The sequence below is a fragment of the Nerophis ophidion genome, linkage group LG28 (assembly GCF_033978795.1).
Source record: "Nerophis ophidion isolate RoL-2023_Sa linkage group LG28, RoL_Noph_v1.0, whole genome shotgun sequence".
Classification (NCBI taxonomy): domain Eukaryota; kingdom Metazoa; phylum Chordata; class Actinopteri; order Syngnathiformes; family Syngnathidae; genus Nerophis; species Nerophis ophidion.
Window position 1 is genome coordinate 18,474,163 of NC_084638.1, and position 23,566 is coordinate 18,497,728.

Genomic DNA, 23,566 nt, shown 5'->3' on the forward strand with positions numbered 1-23,566 from the left:
GCCCCTAAAGCTGACCAACACGCCGGACTGTAGTCAGTTGGAAGCGTGTCTTAATGAAATTAAACAATGGATGTCCGCTAACTTTTTGCAACTTAATGCCAAAAAAACGGAAATGCTGATTATCGGTCCTGCTAGACACCGACCTCTATTTAATAATACAACTTTAACATTTGACAACCAAATAATAAAACAAGGTGACTCTGTAAAAAATCTGGGTATTGTCTTCGACCCAACTCTCTCCTTTGAGTCACACATTAAAAGAGTTACTAAAACGGCCTTCTTTCATCTCCGCAATATCACTAAAATTCGCTCCATTTTGTCCACTAAAGACGCCGAGATCATTATCCATGCGTTTGTTACGTCTCGTCTCGATTACTGTAACATATTATTTTCGGGTCTCCCCATGTCTAGCATTAAAAGATTACAGTTGGTACAAAATGCGGCTGCTAGACTTTTGACAAGAACAAGAAAGTTTGATCATATTACGCCTGTACTGGCTCACCTGCACTGGCTTCCTGTGCACTTAAGATGTGACTTTAAGGTTTTACTACTTACGTATAAAATACTACACGGTCTAGCTCCAGCCTATCTTGCCGATTGTATTGTACCGTATGTCCCGGCAAGAAATCTGCGTTCAAAAGACTCCGGCTTATTAGTGATTCCTAAAGCCCAAAAAAAGTCTGCGGGCTATAGAGCGTTTTCCGTTCGGGCTCCAGTACTCTGGAATGCCCTCCCGGTAACAGTTCGAGATGCTACCTCAGTAGAAGCATTTAAGTCTCACCTTAAAACTCATCTGTATACTCTAGCCTTTAAATAGACCTCCTTTTTAGACCAGTTGATCTGCCGCTTCTTTTCTTTCTCCTATGTCCCCCCCTCCCTTGTGGAGGGGGTCCGGTCCGATGACCATGGATGAAGTACTGGCTGTCCAGAGTCGAGACCCAGGATGGACCGCTCGTCGGGACCCAGGATGGACCGCTTGCCTGTATCGGTTGGGGACATCTCTACGCTGCTGATCCGCCTCCGCTTGAGATGGTTTCCTGTGGACGGGACTCTCGCTGCTGTCTTGGATCCGCTTGAACTGAACTCTCGCGGCTGTGTTGGACTCACTATGGTTTGAACTTTCACAGTATCATGTTAGACCCGCTCGACATCCATTGCTTTCGGTCCCCTAGAGGGGGGGGGGGGGGGGTTGCCCACATCTGAGGTCCTCTCCAAGGTTTCTCATAGTCAGCATTGTCACTGGCGTCCCACTGGATGCGAATTCTCCCTGCCCACTGGGTGTGAGTTTTCCTTGCCCTTTTGTGGGTTCTTCCGAGGATGTTGTAGTCGTAATGATCTGTGCAGTCCTTTGAGACATTTGTGATTTGGGGCTATATAAATAAACATTGATTGATTGATTGATAATCCAGCTAGGAGCTCATGTTGCTTTCTCTGGTACAGTTCCGGAGCAACTGACACACCAAAGGGGAGCTTCAGCCACCGTTTTCTGCCCCATGGTGTCCAGAACGTTGTCATCAGGCTGCTCTCCTCATCCAGTCGGCACTGCAGGAATGCATCACGCGCATCCACCAGCGTGAATATGCGCCTTTGGCAGCTTGTACAACACATCATCTAAAGTGGGCATGAGGTAGTGGGACCGTTTCAGGGCCCAGTTGAGTGGCTTTGGGTCAATGCATAGTCTCAATTTTTCTGTTTTTTTCACTATGACCAGATTGCTAATCCAGTCTGTGGGCTGTGTGACTGTGGTTAAATGTCCATCCTATTCATATTGATCGAGCTGCGCTTTAACAGCTGCCTTGAGGGCCACTGGAACATTCCTGGGGGCACACTGCACAGGTGCCACACTTCTGTCCAGCTCAAAGTGAACATCACCAGGCAGGGACTCGACTGGGCTGGCGAACACGTCGTGGTATGTGTTGATGAGACGCTCTTTGGTCAGGTCTCCCAACCTGCAGTGTTCCACTTTATTTAGCTCCTCAGGAATGGTGAATCGTATCAGGCCTAGTCTCTCACATGTCTCCCTCGAAAGCAAGGGCCTTTGGCCTGTATGCACAACCTCAAAGTCCAGCTTGTGTGTTCTGCCCCTAATGACACACTGTGTGCTGTACAACCCCAGCGAGATCATCCACTCACTGTTGTACAGCTTCAATCTGGTGAGACTCTTCTGAAGAGGCGTTCTGGGCGCCAGTCTCATCTTGTCCTTCATGCTAATCACATTGCAGGTGGCTCCCGAGTCGAGCTGGCACCTCTGGAACCCCTGTTGCAGTGGCAGATTGACAAACCACTTTTTCCCTTGCGTGTTCACAGCTCCCACGCTCTCTGCTGTGTACACATCTCTTTCATCACTGTCCTCCTGTTCCCCTGTTGACGGATCATCCACAGCATTCAACTGGCGTGCGTGCTGACCCCTCTTCATGCATACTTTGGCGAAATGGTTGGCAGTGCCACAAGAGCGGCAGGATTTACCAAATGCAGGGCACTGGTCTCGCCCACGTGCGTGTCTTGTACCACAGTACTTGCATTCCACTGTGTCTCTCATTCTCTTGAGCTGTGCACTGGTGTTGGTGGGCTCAGATGACCTACCGGCAGACCTGCGTCCATATCTTTGTCCCCCCTGCGCGGCATTGATGCTCTCTCCAGGCCCAAAGTTGCCCAGTGACATTGTCTTTAATTTATTGTCCATGACCTCAGCTGCACGGCAGATCATGATTGCTTGATTTGAGATCATTTTCTCTTAGCAAACGACGTCTGGCGCCCTCATCAGCAATGCCAAGGACAAGCTTGTCCTTTATGAGTTCATCTTTTATAGCTCCATATTCACAAGAGGCAGCCTTTTCTCTCAGCCTTGTAACAAAAGCATCTCTGGGTTCTCCTTCCTCTTGCTTTAAGTTTCCAAAAACGTACCTCTCGAATGTGACATTCTTTGCGGGGGTAAAGTATCCCTCCAGTGCCTCCAGAATAGCACCGGCATCTTTCTGTTGGTCGACAGTGAGTCCCAGGTTGTATTTGTAAAAATGGAGGCAGCCGTTCCCCATTAGCCGTCTGAGCGCCGCTGCTTGGACGGGCTTCTCCTTCTCGTTGAGCCCCGTTGCCAGCAGATAATCCTCAAACTCTGCTCGGAAGTTTTTCCAGTTGCCGTGAGTGTCTCCAGCCATCTTCATGGGCTCCGGAGGCGGGATGTTGGATGCCATTATACCAACGCGGTGCTAAAGCTAACAGGCTAACTGAAACTGCTAAAACTCACCAAAACAAATAAATGCACACTGTCTCAACAACGGACAGAATGTGGGGCATAATCGGGTCCTGCTTGGACTTCTGACACCATGTTATAGTGTGTGTTGCATTATAAAGACGACAAGAGTCCTACTGTGGCTCAGTACCGTGTATTCAGGCTGCATGTAGGACGTACAACTGAGGTAAACACACGTGACACAGTGATATGTTATAGGCGCGGGCACCGTGGCCGCCACAGGGTGGCGCCGTATGTCAATACAATCACCCTGTAACAGTGATGTCATGTTTTTTGAAGCAGCTTTTATAACACACACGCGCGCACGCGTGCACGCACGCACACACACATTTTATAGAAACAATACACAACAACAAGATGAACATTTTACATAAGTGATATAGTTGCGTCTAAGCCTTTAAAACACTATCTTAAAGGGACAAAACACAATAACCTAACACTTTTGTTTTATTTTTAATTGATTGAATTTTTGGAATAATTGAACATACATATACAATCAGGGGCGCCGCTAGGGATTTTGGGCGCCATGAAAAGAATCTTTATAGGACCCCCAACCAGAGGTGGGTAGTAACGTGCTACATTTACTCCGTTACATCTACTTGAGTAACTTTTGGGATAAATTGTACTTTTAAGAGTAGTTTTTATGCAACATACTTTTACTTGAGTATATTTACAGAGAAGGAACGCTATTTTTACTCCGCTCCATTTGTCTACATTCAGCTCGCTACTCGCTACTTTTTTTTAATCGAGCTATTAATGTTTGTTTTGTTTTTTCAACATAGGATCTACGCATGCCTGCGTTTCACCAATCACATGCAGTCACTGGTGACGTTGGACCAATCAAACAGAGCCAGGCAATCACATGACCTTCACACATGAAACCCGACTTAAGCAAGTTGAAAAACTTATTGGGGTGTTACCATTTAGTGGTCAATTGTACCGAATATGTACTGTACTGTGCAATCTACTTATAAAAGTTTCAATCAATCAATCAAAAGTGCAAATGAAAAAAGACACTTTTTATTTCAAACGTACTTCCCGTCAAAAGCCTAAAGACTGATCGCACAGTTCCTGTCTTCACAATAAAAGTGCCGCTCCATCGCGCCTGCGCTAACAAAATAAGAGTCTCCGAAAGCCAGTGCAAATAAGCTAGCAAACTACGAAGTTTGCCGGCAATGTATTTATTGTAGAGTGTATAAAAACGAACATGGAAGCAGGACAAATAAGATGTTAAAAACCAACGAATTTCATGTGGTATTAGACGGAAAGGAGGAACTTTTTTTCTCTCCTCCATTTAAAAACGTGGACGTTATCAAAACTACAATGCAAGTCATCAGAATCAGGTAATACACACACTTATATTCTTGTCTTCATGAAGGATAGGAATCTATATGTTAAACATGCATGTATATTTGTGACTGTACAACGGGAGAAGAAGACGGCAGAGGAACGATGACGTCGTTAGCTGTCAGCGTATTTAATGACAGTTTAGTGTGTGAGTGAGATGTGTATTTAACCAAAGAGATGTAGTGTGACGAAGTGTGAGACTTATCTGAGTAAGGTTGCCAGAGGGTGTTGAGGATGCGTGTTGGGATCCAGGCGGAAGTCCAGCAAGGAGGAAGGCGGAATCGAACGTCGGGGAGCAGGCAGATGGTCAAGGGCAGGAGCTTGGTTTCGTGGTCGTTAGGCAGGCGTGAGGTCGATGCCCAGGAAGGCAAGGGAAAATCCACGGGAGGTCCAAGGTGACGAGACACACAACTCGACGACAAGGAAGGATGGCGGGAGGCTGGAAGACGACACAACACAGGAGACAATGAGCACAACAGGGAAGGAGCACAGGGAGATAGTTTGCACATGCAGAGGAGCTAGATACGTGTGGGCTTACTGTACTGGGTACGTGAAGCTACGTTCTCACGTCGGATCTCAGGCTGCGTCTGCTCTTGAAGGCAGCTCGCTCATCACAGGCAGGTGTGTAGTTTGGTGAGTGTTTGCAGGTGCGAGGAGGCACGCCCGCAGCGGAGAGAGAGCACACGTGGGAGTGGCCCGTGGTGTGCTTGTCCGGATGCCCAGCAGGAGGAGACATAGCAGGAAGAGAGGAAGCAGGAGTGTGACCCATAACAATATTCATTAAAACACCTTTAACATTTCAACAAAAACGCCAAAATAAATAAATATAAATTATATACTGTATATATATAAATGTATGTATATATATATATATATATATATATATATATATATATATATATATATATATATATATATATATATATATATATATATATATATATATATATATATATATATATAATATGTGTGTGTATGTATATGTATATGTGAGGTAGATCACCTCGACTTGGTCATTTATTAAGGAATTGATTAACTTTGAAAAACTTATTGGGGTGTTACCAATTAGTGGTCAATTGTACGGAATGTGTACTGTACTGTGCAATCTACTAATAAAAGTTTCAATCAATCAATCATTCATTGAATGCCTACTGAGCCTATGGTGCTGTCAAGTTATTGTGGCTCAATGTGCCTTAATTTTTTTAATTTTAATGTACTATTATTTAAAATATATTATTGTTTTAGTTGCTTAAGAGGTATTCCTGGCTCTGAATTTGCTCGTTGCTATTTTTATGTTTTTGTGCATTATTTGTTGCCGTAATCACTAAACAAACAGGTTACTCATCAGTTACTCAGTACTTGAGTAGTTTTTTCACAACATACTTTTTACTTTTACTCAAGTAAATATTTGGGTGACTACTCCTTACTTTTACTTGAGTAATACATCTCTAAAGTAACAGTACTCTTACTTGAATACAATTTCTGGCTACTCTACCCACCTCTGCCCCCAACATAGCGGCAACATTTTTTGATGCTATTTTACATACAAGAGGGGGACCTCTCTGCCCCCCCCCCCGCCCCCCTTCCGGCACCCCTGCATACAATGCACACACATATCAAGGCACTTTCAACACAATGCGATTCAATATTGTATAGCAAGTTCAACAATTACATAGGAATATAAAATAAATCAAATTAAATACAATGCTCATACCAACTAGACCTTGAAAAAAAAAGACACAATACGAATGATATTAAAATAAAAATAAAAAATAAAATAATAATGAAAAAAAAAAAATATATATATATATATATATATATATATGCATCTGGGGATAGGTTGATTGGCAACACTAAATTGGCCCTAGTGTGTGAATGTGAGTGTGAATGTTGTCTGTCTATCTGTGTTGGCCCTGCGATGAGGTGGCGACTTGTCCAGGCAGGGTGTACCCCGCCTTCCGCCCGATTGTAGCTGGGATAGGCGCCAGCGCCCCCCGAGACCCCAAAAAATGGAATAAGCGGTAGAAAATGGATGGATGGATGGATATATAAATATATATATATATATATATATATGTGTGTGTGTGTGTGTGTGTGTGAGTGTGGAACTTTGTGGAACTACAAATGTGTAACTTTATGAATCATTTGTTGGGTCTCTATACCATATTTTATATATATATATATATATATATATATATATATATATATATATATATATATATATATATATATATATATATATATTAAATACAATAATGATAAAACTAGGCTTATTTAAACAACTTTAATTCATCCAATAAATACATTAATTTAATCATGTTCTGTGAGACATGTTGGACCACTTTGTTGTGGTCTATCTTGTAGATTATTTTGATTTTCACCCAGAACCTGCAGGAACATCCACAACATGTCCACCTGGTCCTGCAACGCCTGCTGGAGAACAGGGATTTCTCCCACGGACCTCCGAACCTGCCTGGCTCCTTCTGGACTTCCGCACCTTCAACAACTCCTGGTAGCACCCAGCTAAACTTAACACATAGTCACACCATATATATTTGGGTTACTTGCCCACGTCATTCCTTTATTGTAATAAACACGTCTAAGGCTAAGCGACGCTTCTGTCTCCATGCCGTCTCCTTCTCCACTGCACAAACCAAATAGAAATACGTAAGTACAATTTTTTGTACAATATGCACTCTGTACACTTAATTGGAACGTTTTCTTTTAAAAAAAAATACCAATCTAACCTATGACCTATGATATGAAGTGGGCTCTGTGCCACCTGCCGAATGAACCAGACTGGTAAAGAGGGGTTTGAATTTTTACCGGTAGGGCGAACCTCATCGTTCACACCAGCACTAGATGTGATATTTCCAAACTATTACAGTATATATATATATATATATATATATATATATATATATATATATATATATATATATATATATATATGGTCTACTCTCAGGAACTGTTCCCCACTTCAGTCAGCTAAGCAATATTTATATATATATATATATATATATATATATATATATATATATATATTGCTTAGCTGACTGAAGTGGGGAACAGTTCCTGAGAGTAGACCATACACACCGAAATATTCCAGTCCAAGAAGAACTTCCCTGTCGTTACAAGAGCCGTAATAGCAACAGCATTGTCTGGAATGGGAACAAATGAAAGATATGTGAGTGTAATATGTCCAAGCCAGGGCATCATTTCTGTGAAAAATGATGGAGTCACCTTGAGAGAAAGCCACGGTCAGGAGACTGAACAAGCCACCTGCCAGGATGGTTCAAATCACAGACTTTTTTCTTCTCAACAACTCCAAAAACCAGATGCACAGAAAGTGTGCGGGTATTTCTGTGATTCCAAACACAAATTGAACCAGAAAGATGCTCAAACCAAATGTCCCAAAACTGAGAGAAGTACAAAAGTAGCCTAAGTATGTCAAAGACAGAGGTAAGAAAAAATAAATACATGAGAAGATGTAAAATGAAATAACTATAAATGTTTTTATACATCAGAAAAACACACAATTATTAAGTAAAACAGCAGCTTTCTTGTGGTTAAAAGCATTTTCATGTCTCCAATTTCGACTTCTTTTCGCTCATGTTCCTCTAGCTGCGTAGTTCCAGAGAAGAACAAACGATTAAAGACTAGAATAAATAATTTAGTGGATTGTGTATCAAAGCGTAGCATGCAGTCTAATGTACTCTCTGGGACTTCCTGTTTATTTATAGAGGCAATGGGGATTTTTTTTAATCCACAAATTGAAATTTGTAAAACAATTCAGCCAATTTCTCTCACATTTTTTTTATTAGATAAAGGTTTTGGGACAAACATATAAAACAGTTACAACACAATCATTATATTACGAAAGAAAGTAATAAAGATAATTAATAAAATGGTATAGACACCCAACAAATGATTCAAAATCTCACTAAAACACTATTAAAACAATAAGCAGATAAGGGATCTTCCAGAATTATCATAGTAAATGTGTCTAATTACATCTGAAATGCTCACACTGCCGTCGCCTGGAGCTGTCGCTTTTTTTTTTCTAGTTCGTCGCTATCAATATCCTCAAACACAAATCTTTCATCCTCTCTCAAATTAATGTGGAAATTGTCTTTTTCTCAGTCCAAATAGCTCTTGCTGCTGGAGGCTCCCATTGATAACAAAGTGAGGATGTGAGGAGCCCCCACACTTGTGAGGTCATTGTCTGCGACTTCCGGTAAAGGCAAGGCTTTTTTGTCAGCACCAAAAGTTGCGAACTTTATCGTCGATCTTCTCTACTAAATCCTTTCAGCAAAATAATGGCAATATCGGGAAATGATCAAGTATGACACATATAATGGACCTGCTATCCCCGTTCAAATAAGAAAATCTCATTTCAGTAGGCCTTTAACCCCCAATTACAACTCTTGATGCTGAGTGCCAAGCAGGGTGGACACTAACCACTAGGCCACTGAGTAGGTCAATGTAGTTGGTTAATGGCTGCACCAATATGAAGGAAATAACAGGTCAGTATAGCTTTTACACACATATATAACTTGTCAAACCTGCCAGTTAGCAGGCCAGGTTTACAGCGTCAGTTACCATGGTAACTGACTCTGACTTTGTCTTACCTCTCTTATTTTTGGAGGTAAAACTCTCGTGCTTTACATACTCAGGACTTTGCACTTAACTTGCTCTCTGGAATATTCCCCCGGTGACTGTGTGAGTTTTGTGTAAACATGTTGATACACATTGTTACAAACTGAGAGGAACATCAACCTCTCATAAATATTGTGTGTCTGAAACTGTCTCCATCTTATGAACAGTGTAAAACAATCAGTGCATTATCCACACATGACAATTCATCTTCCTATAGACAATCTATTCAAGAATAGTGTTAATAATAAATATAAAGTTAGTAAACATCTGAGTGTAAGAAGTAAACAAACCTGTTCTGTGTAACACAACTTGATGTTTTTGTTGTTGTCGCTCCTTCTCCTCTTTTGTTGGACAAAGTTCCTCCTCGTACTCTGCTATCGTTCTTTCGCACATTTTCACACAATCACAACACTTTACACTCACACTTGATCTCTGCTTAGCGATGTGTTTTGATCACTTCCGCCTCTCTTTGTTAGCAGCTAACAAGCTAAGCTAACTGGTAAGCTAAGCTAGCCCAAGAAGCATCAAAGTGCGCTCAGACTAATATAACCGGATGCAAACAGGTATCAACGATGTTTACTCTATTTAATAGAGTCTAATAAAGGACATATATGTGTACATGGAGGCACAGATTAAGAACACTGAACTGTGACGACTGCGTCAGACGCCATCTGGCTTTATCCTCATCGTGTTTGGTTCGCGCGCAGTGTTGTCAGATCTCGCGAGAGAAACAAGTAACCAGGTCTTTTCCAAATCTCACGAGAGAAAAAAGTAAAACCAGCTGTGCGTACACATGAAAAACATAACAAATACATGAACATAACAATGAACATAGTCATACTTTTTAGATGTCAGGGCCCTATGCAATATGTACACATATTCTTAATATAGTATACATTTTAACCAACCTTTATTTGACTATGTCTGTCTTTTTGTAAGTGGCTAAAATACGCGGTGCTCCTGACCGCCGTCTAACGTTGCGTTACTGTGTGTGATGCATTCACCAACGTAACGTTATGTGTAGGTACTTCATGCAACCCTGCTTAAAAAAAAATCACCTGACAAAAAGTATGAATAAAGTAGTGAACTGCAGTGGACGCAACAGATTGTCGTGTTTGCAATGACGTTATAACCATAAACATCTTATGAGTAGACACAGCATTGGCTGCTATTACACGAGCACTTTGGCCGCCATCTTGAAGAGGTGACAAGGTGCCGGCGAGCAGCCTAAACTGACAGGTAGAAAACAAAGATGTCGGGCTGGTGTTCAGCGTTTTCCTGCTCAAATGAGCGGACAGTTGAAAATAGGAATCGGGGGATTACTTTTCATAAGTAAGATTTAACATTAACGTACTATTGGTTGTATTTTGTGAAAATAATATCACCACAGAGTTGAAAAGGAGCAAAGATCTTCAATATTTGTATGTGAAAATCACAAACAAATCTTCTGGGGGAGGATGACCTCACCCCTACAGGGATTTGGTTAACAAACTTCAGCCCCACCTAAAACAAAATTCACCAGCCACAACTGATTACGATGCATTCTCATTTTAGGCAAAATATAAGACAATACTGTCTTTACAGTCTAATTGTAACCAGGAATAAGTCTTCAAGTAACAATATTCAAATACTAACTTTGTTGGGTAAGAAAGACTTTGGTTTTATTCTGAATCCAGTGAAACAGATTGGTGGTTTTAGTTCAAATAAAGACTTTCAGGTGTTTATATATGTTTAAGTATTTGTCAGACACTTTTGTCCAAAGCAACATACATACAAAATACATATAAAACAATCACTGTAAACATTACTATTTAAGGGAAGAATGTAATAGAAAATATCAATACAAAGTGTCAAGACAGAATAAACTCTCTATTGCTGCAAAAACGGAGATACAGTCTATAGGTCCCTAAGATATATAGATATCTAATGTATTCATTGTATTGTTTATGTAGGATATACACATGTATATATAACCTAATCATATTGTTTCTTCAACTTAAAAATAGCTGACCGTTTTTCCCCCCTTCTCTGGGATTATTATTTCCAGTTTTGATCTCGGACGTCTGGTCACTTATAGTATATAAGAATATTATATTACTGTTAAGCAAACTAGGAACACGCCAAAACATGTATCCTTTATCATAGATACACGTATGACAAAAAAGCGGGTGAAAATGAGTGGTATTCAGTGAGGTAATATGATATAAATGTGCTGACAGTTCATTGCTCCTGCCAAATGAATTGCACTGAGTGGAGTGGATCACCACTCCAAGATGGCGGCTCCGCGTCTCGTCTGCGCGAGTAGGCAGTAGCGATCCATGCTGCTACCCTTATAAGATGTCTATGGTTCTAACGTTAGCAGTGAGTGCACAGCCTCACTGATTTAACTACACAACAAAAAAAAGTTACATTACTCACCCAACAAACGTTAGCTTTCATTCAAAACTTACCCTTCATTGTGCATCTTGAAATGTCAAACGAAGTTGGAAGTTGTTGCGTCTCCGTCTGTAATCTTCGAACCGCATGCTTTGCATGTTGGAATTCGTTTTTTGTTGACCAACTCGCAGTTTTAATCCCCAAACGAAAATATTTTTGGCATAATTTTTCCTCACTGGCGGGTTGTTTGAGAGATCTTCTTCGTTGGTTTTCCTGCAATTTGATTGGCTGAATGCTGTGTGACGAAAATAACGTGGATGTAATTTGATTGGCTGTTGTACTGACAGGTAGCGCACATACGCTGACAGACACGCGTACACAAGGGAAGATACGGAGCGCTCCTGAATAACTTTTTAATCGTTGGGTTTTGGGGGAAGTAGCAAGTCATGTCAAGTCAAAAGGCTCAAGTCCAAGTCAAGTCACAAGTCATTGATGTTAAAGTCTAAGTCGAGTTACAAGTCTTTTTACATTTTGTCAAGTCGAGTCTAAAGTCATCAAATTCATGACTCGAGTCTGACTCAAGTCCAAGTCATGTGACTCGAGTCCACACCCCTGACGTAATGAGCTTAAAAGGGGCCCACTTTGTTCTCGTGTTATTGCCTTTCAGTTCAGTTTATGTGGAACATGCATACGATACATGTGATGCATAACATATTTCCAGTTGTTTCATGACAGCACATCCGAAAAGGAGTAGGAAGAATCAAGAGTTTATTTAATCCTACTCATTTTCATATCGTAGTAATTGCATCCCAATTCTTTGTTCTCTGCAACAGAACAGTGAATAAATAATTAATATACAATAGTCAGTAAACAAATATTGAATATGTAAATAATCCCTATCTAAAAAAAAAAAAGGTTCAAGATGTTCATCATAATTGTTCTTCTTTGTACTTTTTGAACAGTCTCTTAAACTGGATCATATTGGTGCTTTGTTTGGTTTCTTTGGTTAATCCATTCCATAATTTAATTCCACATACAGATAGGCAAAAGGTTCTAAGTGTTTTACGCACATACACATTTTTTTAATTAGATTTTTCACTAAGGTTATATTTCTCCTCTTTTGTAGAGAAGAACTGTTGTACATTCTTTGATAGCAGTTTATAGTTTGCTTTGTACACAATTTTAGCTGTTTGCAAGTTGCACGAAATCGTTGATTTTCAATATTTGTGATTCAATAAATAAAATATTTGCATGTCCTCTATATCCAACATTATGTATTCTTATAACTAATCTTTTTTGTAACACCGTTAGTGAATGAAGCTCACATTTGTAGTTATTTCCCATATTTCTGCACAATAACTCAGATATGTAACGCTAGTGAGCAGTAGAGAATATGAAGTGATTTTTGGTTCGGAACATGTTTTGCTTTAATCATTATTGACGTGTTTCTTGCTACTTTATGTTGTATATTTTTTACATGAAGGTTTCCAGTTCAGTTTGTCATCTATTATTACACCTAAAATGTGTTTTCTTTTACCCTTTTAATGTCTACTCCTTCTATTTGTGTTTGACTTTCCCTTCTGTTACCAAATAACATTATTTTAGTTTTACTGAGATTCAAAGACAGTCTGCTTTATGTCAAACCATCTTTTTAATTTGTTAATTTCTTCTGTTGTTATTTCTATTATCTACTGTGTTATCTCTCTGATGAACAGAAAGCAGTTGTATCATCTGCAAATAAAACTAACTTTAAATCCTTTGGAACTTTACAAATGCTGTTCATAAAAAGATTGAACAATCTTGGTCTAAGTATTGATCCCTGAGGTACACCACACGATATTTTGAGCTGTGTAGAAGTGTGTTCCCCTATTTTCACGTGTTGGCTCCTGTAGTGACGACTATGACTGGATTAATATGGATTAGCAATCCCTTCAGGGTGTCGGGTTAGGTAAGCAATTATTTGTTCAGGTGAGTGCAGGAGGAATAATAAATTGTCCATGTCCAGATTTGTAGGTTCAATTGTCTATTGAAGACTTGCATGAGTTGTTTGTTTGCGTGCGTGTGTTTGTGTGTGTGGTTTCCTATACAAAACAAATACAATCATTATAAATCAACTAAAGCAGGGGCCTCAGACACGCGGCTCGCGGTGCAATTGAAAGTTTAAAGTTAGTTCGGCCTGTGAGTTTTATATGAATGGCGCTTAGCAGCGTTGTGTTATTTGGCTCCAAAGTGGCTCTTTCAACGTTCTGGGTTGCCTGCCCCTGCGTTAGTGGAAAAGCGGCGAATGAGTGAAAGCGACAGAGACGTTGCCATGGAGACGAGGGTTTTCTTTTGTGCCTGGCTGCAGTCACACCACGACACCTGTCCGTCATCAATATCAGTCCCCGATAACCTGGACCAATTCAAAACGTTATTTGTTTTTTTTATTGTTTAATTTGCATTGCCCCACACGATTAACACTTCATATATGTTTATATGACGCCGGATAACAGTCCGGGAGCCGTCACTTTTTTGCGCTCGCTACCCCGGTACTTTCCGGGCTATTATCCGCCGACCGCTGTGTTGCTGTAGGGAGGAAAAGCGGAACGACATACATTACGGAAATAAAATTATTCTCTGTGCGTCGGCTGAACACAAATATATTCCACAACCCCAAACATGTCCTTTTCAAAGGTGAATAGAAAGGTTTGTGATGCGCAAAGACAATTCCAGGAAAAGTGGGGGATGCAATATTTTTTTTGTTGAGCACAGGAGCACCCCGACGTGTCTTATTTGCACAAAGAAAGTTACGGTGCACAAGGGAAACAATTTGTAACTTCATTACACAACTAGACAAGCTGAGGAGTATGCAACATTTTTTTTAAGACATCTTTTCTCACGGCCCAGCCTCACCCAGACTCTACATCCAGTGGCCCCCAGGTAAATTGAGTTTGAGACCCCTGAACTAAAGTCACTACAATGCAATAAAATATAGGCACAAACCTGCGACACAGTGTACAAAAATGCACAGGATTTGAACATCCCAGCCCTAAGTAATGTAATGAGTAATAGAATGTAAATAGCATCACAACAATAAATGTAAATTGTAACTTGGGGCTAACAAACATGTCCAATGCTACAAACAGGTCCCAACCAGGGTATGATATTCAGCTAGCAGTTAGCTTGTCAATTTAATGCCAAACATCCATTAGACTACAATACAACAGGTAAAATGAGTTGCAATACAGTTTTAAGCACATCAGTGATATTAACGCTATACAAGTACAACCCATTTATTTATTTATTTAAAGTGTATATAATGTAATTTACTCAGCCTATTAAACAATTGACTTTGAAGTTCACAGTAACTTTCAGAGCCTGCTGATGCAATGATGCATTCAATGCCCCCTCCAGAGTTGTAAAAGTGAACTACACTCAAGCAACCCGATGACACAAAGAGAAAACAAGCATTACAGAGGCAGTCTTTTTGTACACCTCCTGTTGGTTAAGTAGCTTCTAACCCAGTTCAAGACCAACCTTCTGATTCCATACTGTTCTAATTTGTTTATTAAGATGCTATGACTAATTGTGTCAAATGCTTCTTTTTGCTATCTTTTGCATTGGTGATCTCTTCCGATATTTGAATGGACCACTTCCATGTTGGCTTCTGCACATGTCCAATTTGTCGAGGTCAAAGTTTGTGAGGGATCATCAAAGCCAGGCGACTCACTACTTTTTTAGTAAACTTTGTCAGTTTGTGGTTTGTGTTTACTCTTTAACGTGAATAGTAGTAGATGTATTTCTGAATGATTGTTTATTCCGCGTCATGTAAATTTTTCAAAATGCCGAAGACAATTTGCTCAGTTGTGAGATGTTCAACTAGTACATATCACCTCACAAGATGGAAACAAACTATGTGTGACATTGATGAGAGTTATTTTGACTCAGGAAGATGTGTTTGTGATCCACCATTCAAACAGTAGCCATTTCCAAAAGATCCAGACATGAAAATAAGATGGATTAAGGCCGTTAATAGGAAATGTAAGAATGCTAATAACAAGTGGGTGGACAGGAAGCCTACAAAAGACTCACAGATCTGCAGTTATTATTTCTTGCATGGTAAACCAACGGATGACCACCCTTTGCCATTGTTAGAAATGGGCTATACATCAACAGTTATCGTGTTAAAAAGAAGAACACTACTGCGGCATGGACCTATAGAAACGTCAACATCAGCGTCAACTCCTGCTGCTGCTTCCATGGATGAAGTTATCCCACAGACTGGCCAAGTAGAGGAGAGTTCTGAATCCACCACAGCAGGTATAATAAAACATGACATGGACAGTAGTTGAAATAAACATTGTTGAAACATATTGCTGCATTATACAATAATGTGTACAAATATTCAAAAAAGGTACATTAAATCATTGTTATCCCGTAGTCAGAAATGTAAGTGTAATGGATTACCTACTAATAGTTTATATCAATTGACGGTTATTTGTTTACTAAAAAGTACCAATTAACAGTTATTTTACTCGGCAAATGGTTTTAAATGACACATTCTTCTTCTAGATTTCTGTCCCCAAAACTCAACACTGAAGTGGAATCTGTGGAACATGATCATCATCAATTGTTTTTTATTTTTCTAGAGTCACACAAATCATTGTAATCTATGCAATACCTGGAGATGTCAATAGGTTTAAAAACTTCAAAATCATCCTAAATGTTGAAGTTTTACACAAACAGAATGAATATTACATGCATTGCCTTTTGGGTTAAAACTTAAGCACTACACAGGTTGAACATTTAATATGAATTTTTATTGTTTAGATTGGGTTTTCTATGATCCTATGTAATTACAGAGCCAGCAAAAAAGGGACAATATGCACTCTTGACTTCTTCTCAATAGCAAGCCACAGCTTATGGGGAGCACAGTGAACATTCATGGAAGGCATACACTCGGCCTTAAGGAAACCAAACTGCCTTTCATTGCTGATAGGATTGTAGAACAATTGTTACGGCTCAAGCACCTGCCGCCGCACATACAGCTGTGCGCCTCTTTGGAAAGGCTTTTGTTCAAATTATTATAATTACAGCATATCATCTTTTTTATTTCCTTACTGTATTTTCTGTGGAACAAAAAAATACTCATGTTGAAAGTTTCCATTCTTCTAAAAGCAAAGGAGTTCATTTAAGAAAAAAAAAAAACGGAATAGACCACTTAAAATAATTTTAGGATGTTGTTTTGCAATTGAAGACAACACCTGTTCATTCTGTGATAGGGAAACAAAATAAACAGTTTATATTATAAATGTATGTAAAGTAAATGTTCATTATTGGCTTTTGCCTAATACTCCGAACTTTGATTGTTATTGATATTGTTTTGGGGATGTTAAAAAAGAAAGAAAAAAAAAAACGTAACAAATGTTTAAAACACAACAATGGGATTTTTTTTTTAATCCACAATTGTAACTGTAAAAAAACAAAAACATCCTTCCACAGACAATTTAGCCATTTTCTTTCACTTTCATATTGCATAAAGGTCTGGGGACATACATATAAAACAATCACAACACAATCATCATATTTCTAAAGAGAGTATTAAAGATAATTAATAAAATGGATTGTAGAAACCCAACAAATGATTCATAAAGTCACACATTTTAAAATTGTATAAAGGACAACTGCTCAAATGATGTATAAAGTAAATAATAATATGCTTCCTAAAGTGGTCCAGATGTTTCAGATGTGACCCGGGTACAAATAAATAATACATGATAAATGGGTTATACTTGTATAGCGCTTTTCTATAATGTATATTATATGTATATCATATAAAGGTGCTAATATATGGGATCATTAACAATTAAAATATATATATATATATGTATATCGCTTCAATATTTCAAACACCTAAAATAAACAATATTATGAATAAGTCTAAAATTGTATTGCAAATACATATACACATAAAAAAATCTTTGTAAAATGAGTTGTACTGTTTACTCTCACCTTTTCAGTCAACTTTTTCCATTAAATTTTTAATTAAAGTACACAATGTTGCATATTAATGCATGTACTTGACTGAAAAAAGCACTAATATAAAACATCTAATCTATAAATGTAGGAGCAGTTAAAAAGATTGTTAAACAACAATGTCACACGTGTTATATGTGCTGATGTTGTTAGAAAGTCAAAATTAAAGTCTTGACAGTTTATTTCAAATCCTGCAGTTTCATTTGCTGCTGCTGTTCTCACCAGCACACTTGTGTTTCTTACACTGCTTCTTATAAGAGAATCTTTCACCACACACACTGCAACTCAACACTTTCTCTCCTGTGTGTGTTCTCATGTGTACTACAAGGTTTGATTGGTCACAAAAGCTTCTGTTGCAGATTGAACAGGTGTATGGTTTTTCACCGGTGTGTGTTCTCATGTGTACTTTCACATCTTGACGTTGTGTAAAACCTTTACCACAGGTTGAACAGGAAAAAGGTTTTTCACCAGTGTGTGTTCTAGTGTGTACTTTCAAATGATGCCTTTGTGTAAAACCTCTACCACAGGTTGAACAGGAAAAAGGTTTTTCACCAGTGTGTGTTCTAGTGTGTACTTTCAAATGTTGACTTTGTGTAAAACCTTTACCACAGGTTGAACAGGAAAAAGGTTTATCTCCAGTGTGTGTTCTCATGTGTCTTTTCAGACACCATTTTTTTTTAAAGATTTTGTCACAGTGAGAACATGTGAAGTGAGTGTTGTCAGTGTGACATGTCTTATCATCTTTTGAGTCTTCATCATCAGTGTCAGGAGAGTGTGACGTTGTGTCCTCACTATCTGATAGTGGAGCTAAGAGCTTGTCTGCTTGTGATCCTCCACAGTGGTCTCCATCAGCTTCTGTTGTCATGTGTTGTGTTGAGCTGCTGCTTGGAGGCTCCGCCTCTCTCTTCTCCTCACTTTCACCTTTGACCTCATCATCTTCACTCTTCACAGGGACACCAGTCACTGGGAACTCCTCCAACCATTTAGGCTGACTGATGCTGTGTTCTTCCTCTTCCTCTTTAATGTGCAACAGCTCTTGGTGCTCCGCTTCCTCTTTATAGTAGGGGGTCAGTGCGTCCTCCTTTTCCGCTTTAATGTGAGGGGTCAGTGGGTCCTCCTCTTCATTTTTGACGTGTAGGTTCAGTGGGTCCTCCGCTTGCCCTTTAATGTGAAGGGTCAGTTTAACACTATGGGTCTGTGGCGTCTCGTCTTCCTCTTTAATGTGGGTGGGCTGTGGCTCCTCCCCTCCCTCTTTAACATGATGGGAATGTGGTACATCTTCTTCTTCGTGTATGTGGGGGGACTGTGGTTCCTCCTCCTGCTTATGAGGAAGATGTTCTTCATCAAGGTCTGCAGGACAGGAGAAAACAAACATTCTTTACAAAAGTCCAACTTTGCTCAGTCACATGAGACATTGTCCTGCACCAACATATGATCCCACAATATCATCAGTTTCCCCTCACAGCAGTCAGGGTACTTCCAGCTGACACATGAAGAACACCTTCAGGGGAATGTGTTCCAAGGCCAACGTCCAATCCACATTATTCATATACAAACCCCGTTTCCATATGAGTTGGGAAATTGTGTTAGATGTAAATATAAACGGAATACAATGATTTGCAAATCCCTTTCAACCCATATTCAGTTGAAAGCACTACAAAGACAAGATATTTGATGTTCGAACTCATAAACTTTATTTTTGCAAATAATAATTAACTTAAAATTTTATGGCTGCAACACGTGCCAAAGTAGTTGGGAAAGGGCATGTTCACCACTGTGTTACATCACTTTTTCTTTTACAACACTCAATAAACGTTTGGGAACTGAGGAAACTGATTGTTGAATGCTTTGAAAGTGGAATTCTTTCCCATTCTTGTTTTATGTAGCGCTTCAGTCGTTCAACAGTCCGGGGTCTCTGCTGTCGTATTTTACGCTTCATAATGCGCCACACATTTTTGATGGGAGACAGGTCTGGACTGCAGGCGGGCCAGGAAAGTACCTGCACTCTTTTACTGTGAAACCCTGCTGTTGTAACACGTGGCTTGGCATTTTCTTACTGAAATAAGCAGGGGCTTCCCAGATAACGTTTCTTGGATGACAACATTGTGAATTATATTTATATAGCGCTTTTCTCAAGTGACTCAAAGCGCTTTACATAGTGACACCCAATATCTAAGTTACATTTAAACCAGTGTGGGTGGCACTGGGAGCAGGTGGGTAAAGTGTCTTGCCCAAGGACACAACGGCAGTAACTTGGATGGCACAAGCGGGACTCGAACCTGCAACTCTCAAGTTGCTGGCACGGCCACTCTACCAACCGAGCTATGCCGCAACACGATCATATGCTTAATCTTTGAGACAAGCATATGCTACTGGCAGGATCAACATATGTTGCTCCAAAACCTGTATGGACCATTCAGCATTAATGGTGCCTTCACATATGTGTAAGTTACCCATGCCTTGGGCACTAATACACCCCCATACCATCACAGATGCTGGCTTTTGAACTTTGCACCTATAACAATCAGGATGGTTATTTTCCTCTTTGTTCCGGAGGACACCACGTCCACAGTTTCCAAATATAATTTGAAATGTCAGACCACAGAACACTTTTCCACTTTGCATCAGTCTATCTTAGATGAGCCCGGGCCTAGCGAAGCCAGCGGCGTTCCAGGGTGTTGTTGATAAATGGGTTTTGCTTTGCATAGCAGAGTTTTAACTTGCACTTATAGATGTAGCGACCAACCGTAGTTACTGACAGTGGTTTTATAAAGTGTTTCTGAGCCCATGTGGGGATATCCTTTACACACTGATGTCGGTTTTTGATGCAGTATCCCCTGTCTGTGTTGGCCCTGCGATAAGTTGGCGACTTGTCCAGGGTGTACCCCGCCTTCCGCCCGATTGTAGCTGAGATAGGCGCCAGCGCCCCCCCGCGACCCCAAGAGGGAATAAGCGGTATAAATGGATGGATGGATCCCCTGAGGGATCAAAGGTCCGTATATCACCGCTAACGTGCAGTGATTTCTCCAGATTCTCTGAACCTTTTGATAATTTTACGGACCGTAGATGGTAAAATCCCTAAACTCCTTGCAATTGCTCGTTGAGAAATGTTGTTCTAAAACTGTTCGACAATTTGCTTACAAAGTGGGGACCCTCCCTCCATCCTTGTTTTTGTATTACTTAGCATTTCATGAAAGCTGCGTTTATACACAATCATGGCACCCACCTGTTCCCAATTACCCTGCACACCTGTGGGATGTTTCAAATAAGTGTTTGATGAGCATTTCTCAACTTTATCAGAATTTGCCACCTTTCCCAACTTCTTTGTCACGTGTTGCTGGCATCAAATTCTAAAGTTAATGATTATTTGCAAAAAAAAAAATGTTTATCAGTTTGAACATCAAATATGTTGTCTTTGTAGCATATTCAACTGAATATGGGTTGAAAATGATTTGCAAATCATTGTAATTCGTTTATATTTACATCTAACACAATTTCCCAACTCATATGGAAACGGGGTTTGTATATGAATTGGCCTAAAAACAAACACACTGCTCTTTACATTATTATTCACAGAAAAATAAGATTACTTTTCACGAGGGTTCGGCAATATGGCTTAAAATCTATATTGCAATAAATTCCCTGCTGCCTAATTGCAGCTGGGATAGGCTCCAGCGCCCATGTGATCTTAATGTCAGTTATTGAAGTATTAACTTGGAAAAAAGATTAGATTGTTTACATTGCAAATATGTAATCCGAATTGTCTGTGCTCTGTCGTCATCTTGTGGTCGAGTTTGCTCACTGCAAGTGCTGTGGGTTGAAAGTGTATTTCCTTTTGCTTTGTGCCTTGAACCTGAGGTAAAGTTTTGTCATTGATCTCGCAAAACAAAGTTTGTAAATGTAACAGGGTATTTCCACTGGACGTGGAACGGCGGCGCTAGTGCGACAGATTAGTTCTGTTTTTTGCTTTCAAGTCAATGTGTCAGTTTCCATCACCTGGCTTCTATATTTAGTGGTAAACACAACAAGGTGGTTCAATTGAGCTAAAACAGGAAGTCATGCATAAACACAAAAAATATATATATAATTTACTTTCAAAGTAAAATACTCTGTATAGAGCGGATGGTATTTTACACTTTGAGAAGTCCGAATGCACATGAAGTCAACTTGTAAAAGGTTTTCAGACCTAATTTAACTTCCTTGACACAAATGCGAAAAAAAATGCCGATTCTTAAAGGCCCAAAATTAAAGCATGTACTTCAGCGTTGTATTAAAATGACTATTTCCATCTCTAACATTAAAGTGAGTGTCGCTAACACTACTGCACACAGGAAAATGTGTGGAGGAGAATTGCAAGTAGCCAAAACAAAGATTGTGAATGAGTGACAAGAGGCTCACTTTGTTCATGTAAGTCTACCGTGGAATTAACATGCTCAGGTGCTGAGAGTGATGCACAGAGTGAGACCTCTTAGTCCAGTTTGAAATCCACAGACCAAGAAGGAAACACACAGACATAGCAATGTATTGATGGCGGCAAGAATTAAGTTATCAGGTTTATTTTCATTTATATCGGTCCCGGCCTATGATTGCGTGAATATTTTAATGCCTCTGGACTTTGCCTGGTATTATGGCCAAAGAGCTCATTTTTTGTTTCATTTGACCACATAACTTTACTCCAAAATGGCTTATCTTTGTCCATGTGATGTCAGACGAAACAAAAATTGAGCTGTTTGGCCACAATACCCAGCAATATGTTTGGAGGAGAAAAGGCTCGGCCTTTAATACCAGGAACACCATGCCCACCGTCATTGCTGGAAATATACTAACATTGCTGTATTTATTGCTGACTAAAACGTTGCTGTATTTATACTTCTGACCCAGATCACATTTTCAGTAGACCCCTAATAAATTCATAAAAGAACCAAACTTCATGAATATTTTTTGTGACCAACAAGTATGTGCTCCAATCACTCTATCACAAAAAAACAAGAGTTGTAGAAATGATTGGAAACTCAAGACAGCCACGACATTATGTTCATTACAAGTGTATGTAAACTTTTGACCATGACTGTATGTACATCATCCTCACAAGCCAACCAAACTTCTTATACATAATATGTTTAAGAATAATGTAGGTAATAAAGTATAAAGTTAGTAAAGATGTGAGAGTAAGAAGTAAACAAACCTGTTCTGTGTAACACAACTTGATGATGTTTCTTATAATAAACATCCAGTAGTTGATGTTGTCGCTCGTCCTCCTCTTTTCTTGGCCAAAGTTCCTCCTCGTACTTTGCCATCGTTCTTTCGCACATTTTCACACAATCACAACACTTTACACTCACATTAGTTCCCTACTTAGCGATGTTTAAATAACTTCCGCGTCTCTTTGTTAGCAGCTAACAAGCTAAGCTAACTAGCCAGCTAAACTAGCTGCAAGCTACCTTAAGTGAAGCTATCAAACAGGAGAAGTGTCAAAGTGCGCTCGGACTAATGTATCCGGCTACAAACAATTATTAACCGTGTGTACTCTATTAAACAACATATATGTAAGAATACAGAAATATAATGCCCGCGTTTAGGACTTCTCCGTCAGACGCCATCTTGCTTTGTCACCCGATCATTCTACGCATGCGCGCACCGGACGTCACTTCCGCCAACGAGTTTTGCCACACTTACTTACCATGGTTCTTTTGTGTCATCTGTATTTCAATAACAATGTCATCATAAACCATTACATACAAAAGGAACGTTGATTAAAAATACAGTATTCATTATGAAACCGCACAGATCTGTACACAAACCTGAAAGATGTGTTCAGCAGCCTTAAATGGAAAATAAATCGATGTTTTAATATTTTATAATGAGTTATTTATTTCATAATTCTGAAAATGTAAAATCATTTTTCTTGTTAAGTTACAG

The 23,566-nt window shown here is 39.5% G+C and overlaps 1 protein-coding gene and 1 long non-coding RNA gene across 2 annotated transcripts; both read right to left on the bottom strand.

Annotated features, from left to right (window-relative positions):
• Positions 1-4,711: 4,711 nt before the first annotated feature.
• Positions 4,712-9,944, bottom strand: LOC133545515 (uncharacterized). The gene is made up of 3 exons (XR_009804861.1): positions 9,547-9,944; positions 5,136-5,303; positions 4,712-5,036 (listed from the first exon to the last, which is right to left on the bottom strand). It is a non-coding gene; the product is annotated as an uncharacterized LOC133545515 (long non-coding RNA).
• A 6,465-nt stretch (positions 9,945-16,409) lies between these two features.
• On the bottom strand, positions 16,410-23,261 carry LOC133545458 (zinc finger protein 33B-like). The gene is made up of 2 exons (XM_061891070.1): positions 22,833-23,261; positions 16,410-18,997 (listed from the first exon to the last, which is right to left on the bottom strand). Exons 1-2 carry the CDS (start codon positions 22,957-22,959, stop codon positions 17,847-17,849), a joined length of 1,278 nt encoding a protein of 425 aa, XP_061747054.1. The 5' UTR covers positions 22,960-23,261; the 3' UTR covers positions 16,410-17,846.
• Positions 23,262-23,566: the final 305 nt, after the last annotated feature.

Bases quoted from the DNA above. Each gene is read 5' to 3' on its own strand.
- LOC133545458 (XM_061891070.1), bottom strand. From the start codon at position 22,959: ATGTGCGAAAGAACGATGGCAAAGTACGAGGAGGAACTTTGGCCAAGA. The intron at 18,998-22,832 runs GTTTGTTTACTT...CCTGTCCTGCAG, and splicing joins AGTTGTGTTACACAGAACAG to ACCTTGATGAAGAACATCTT.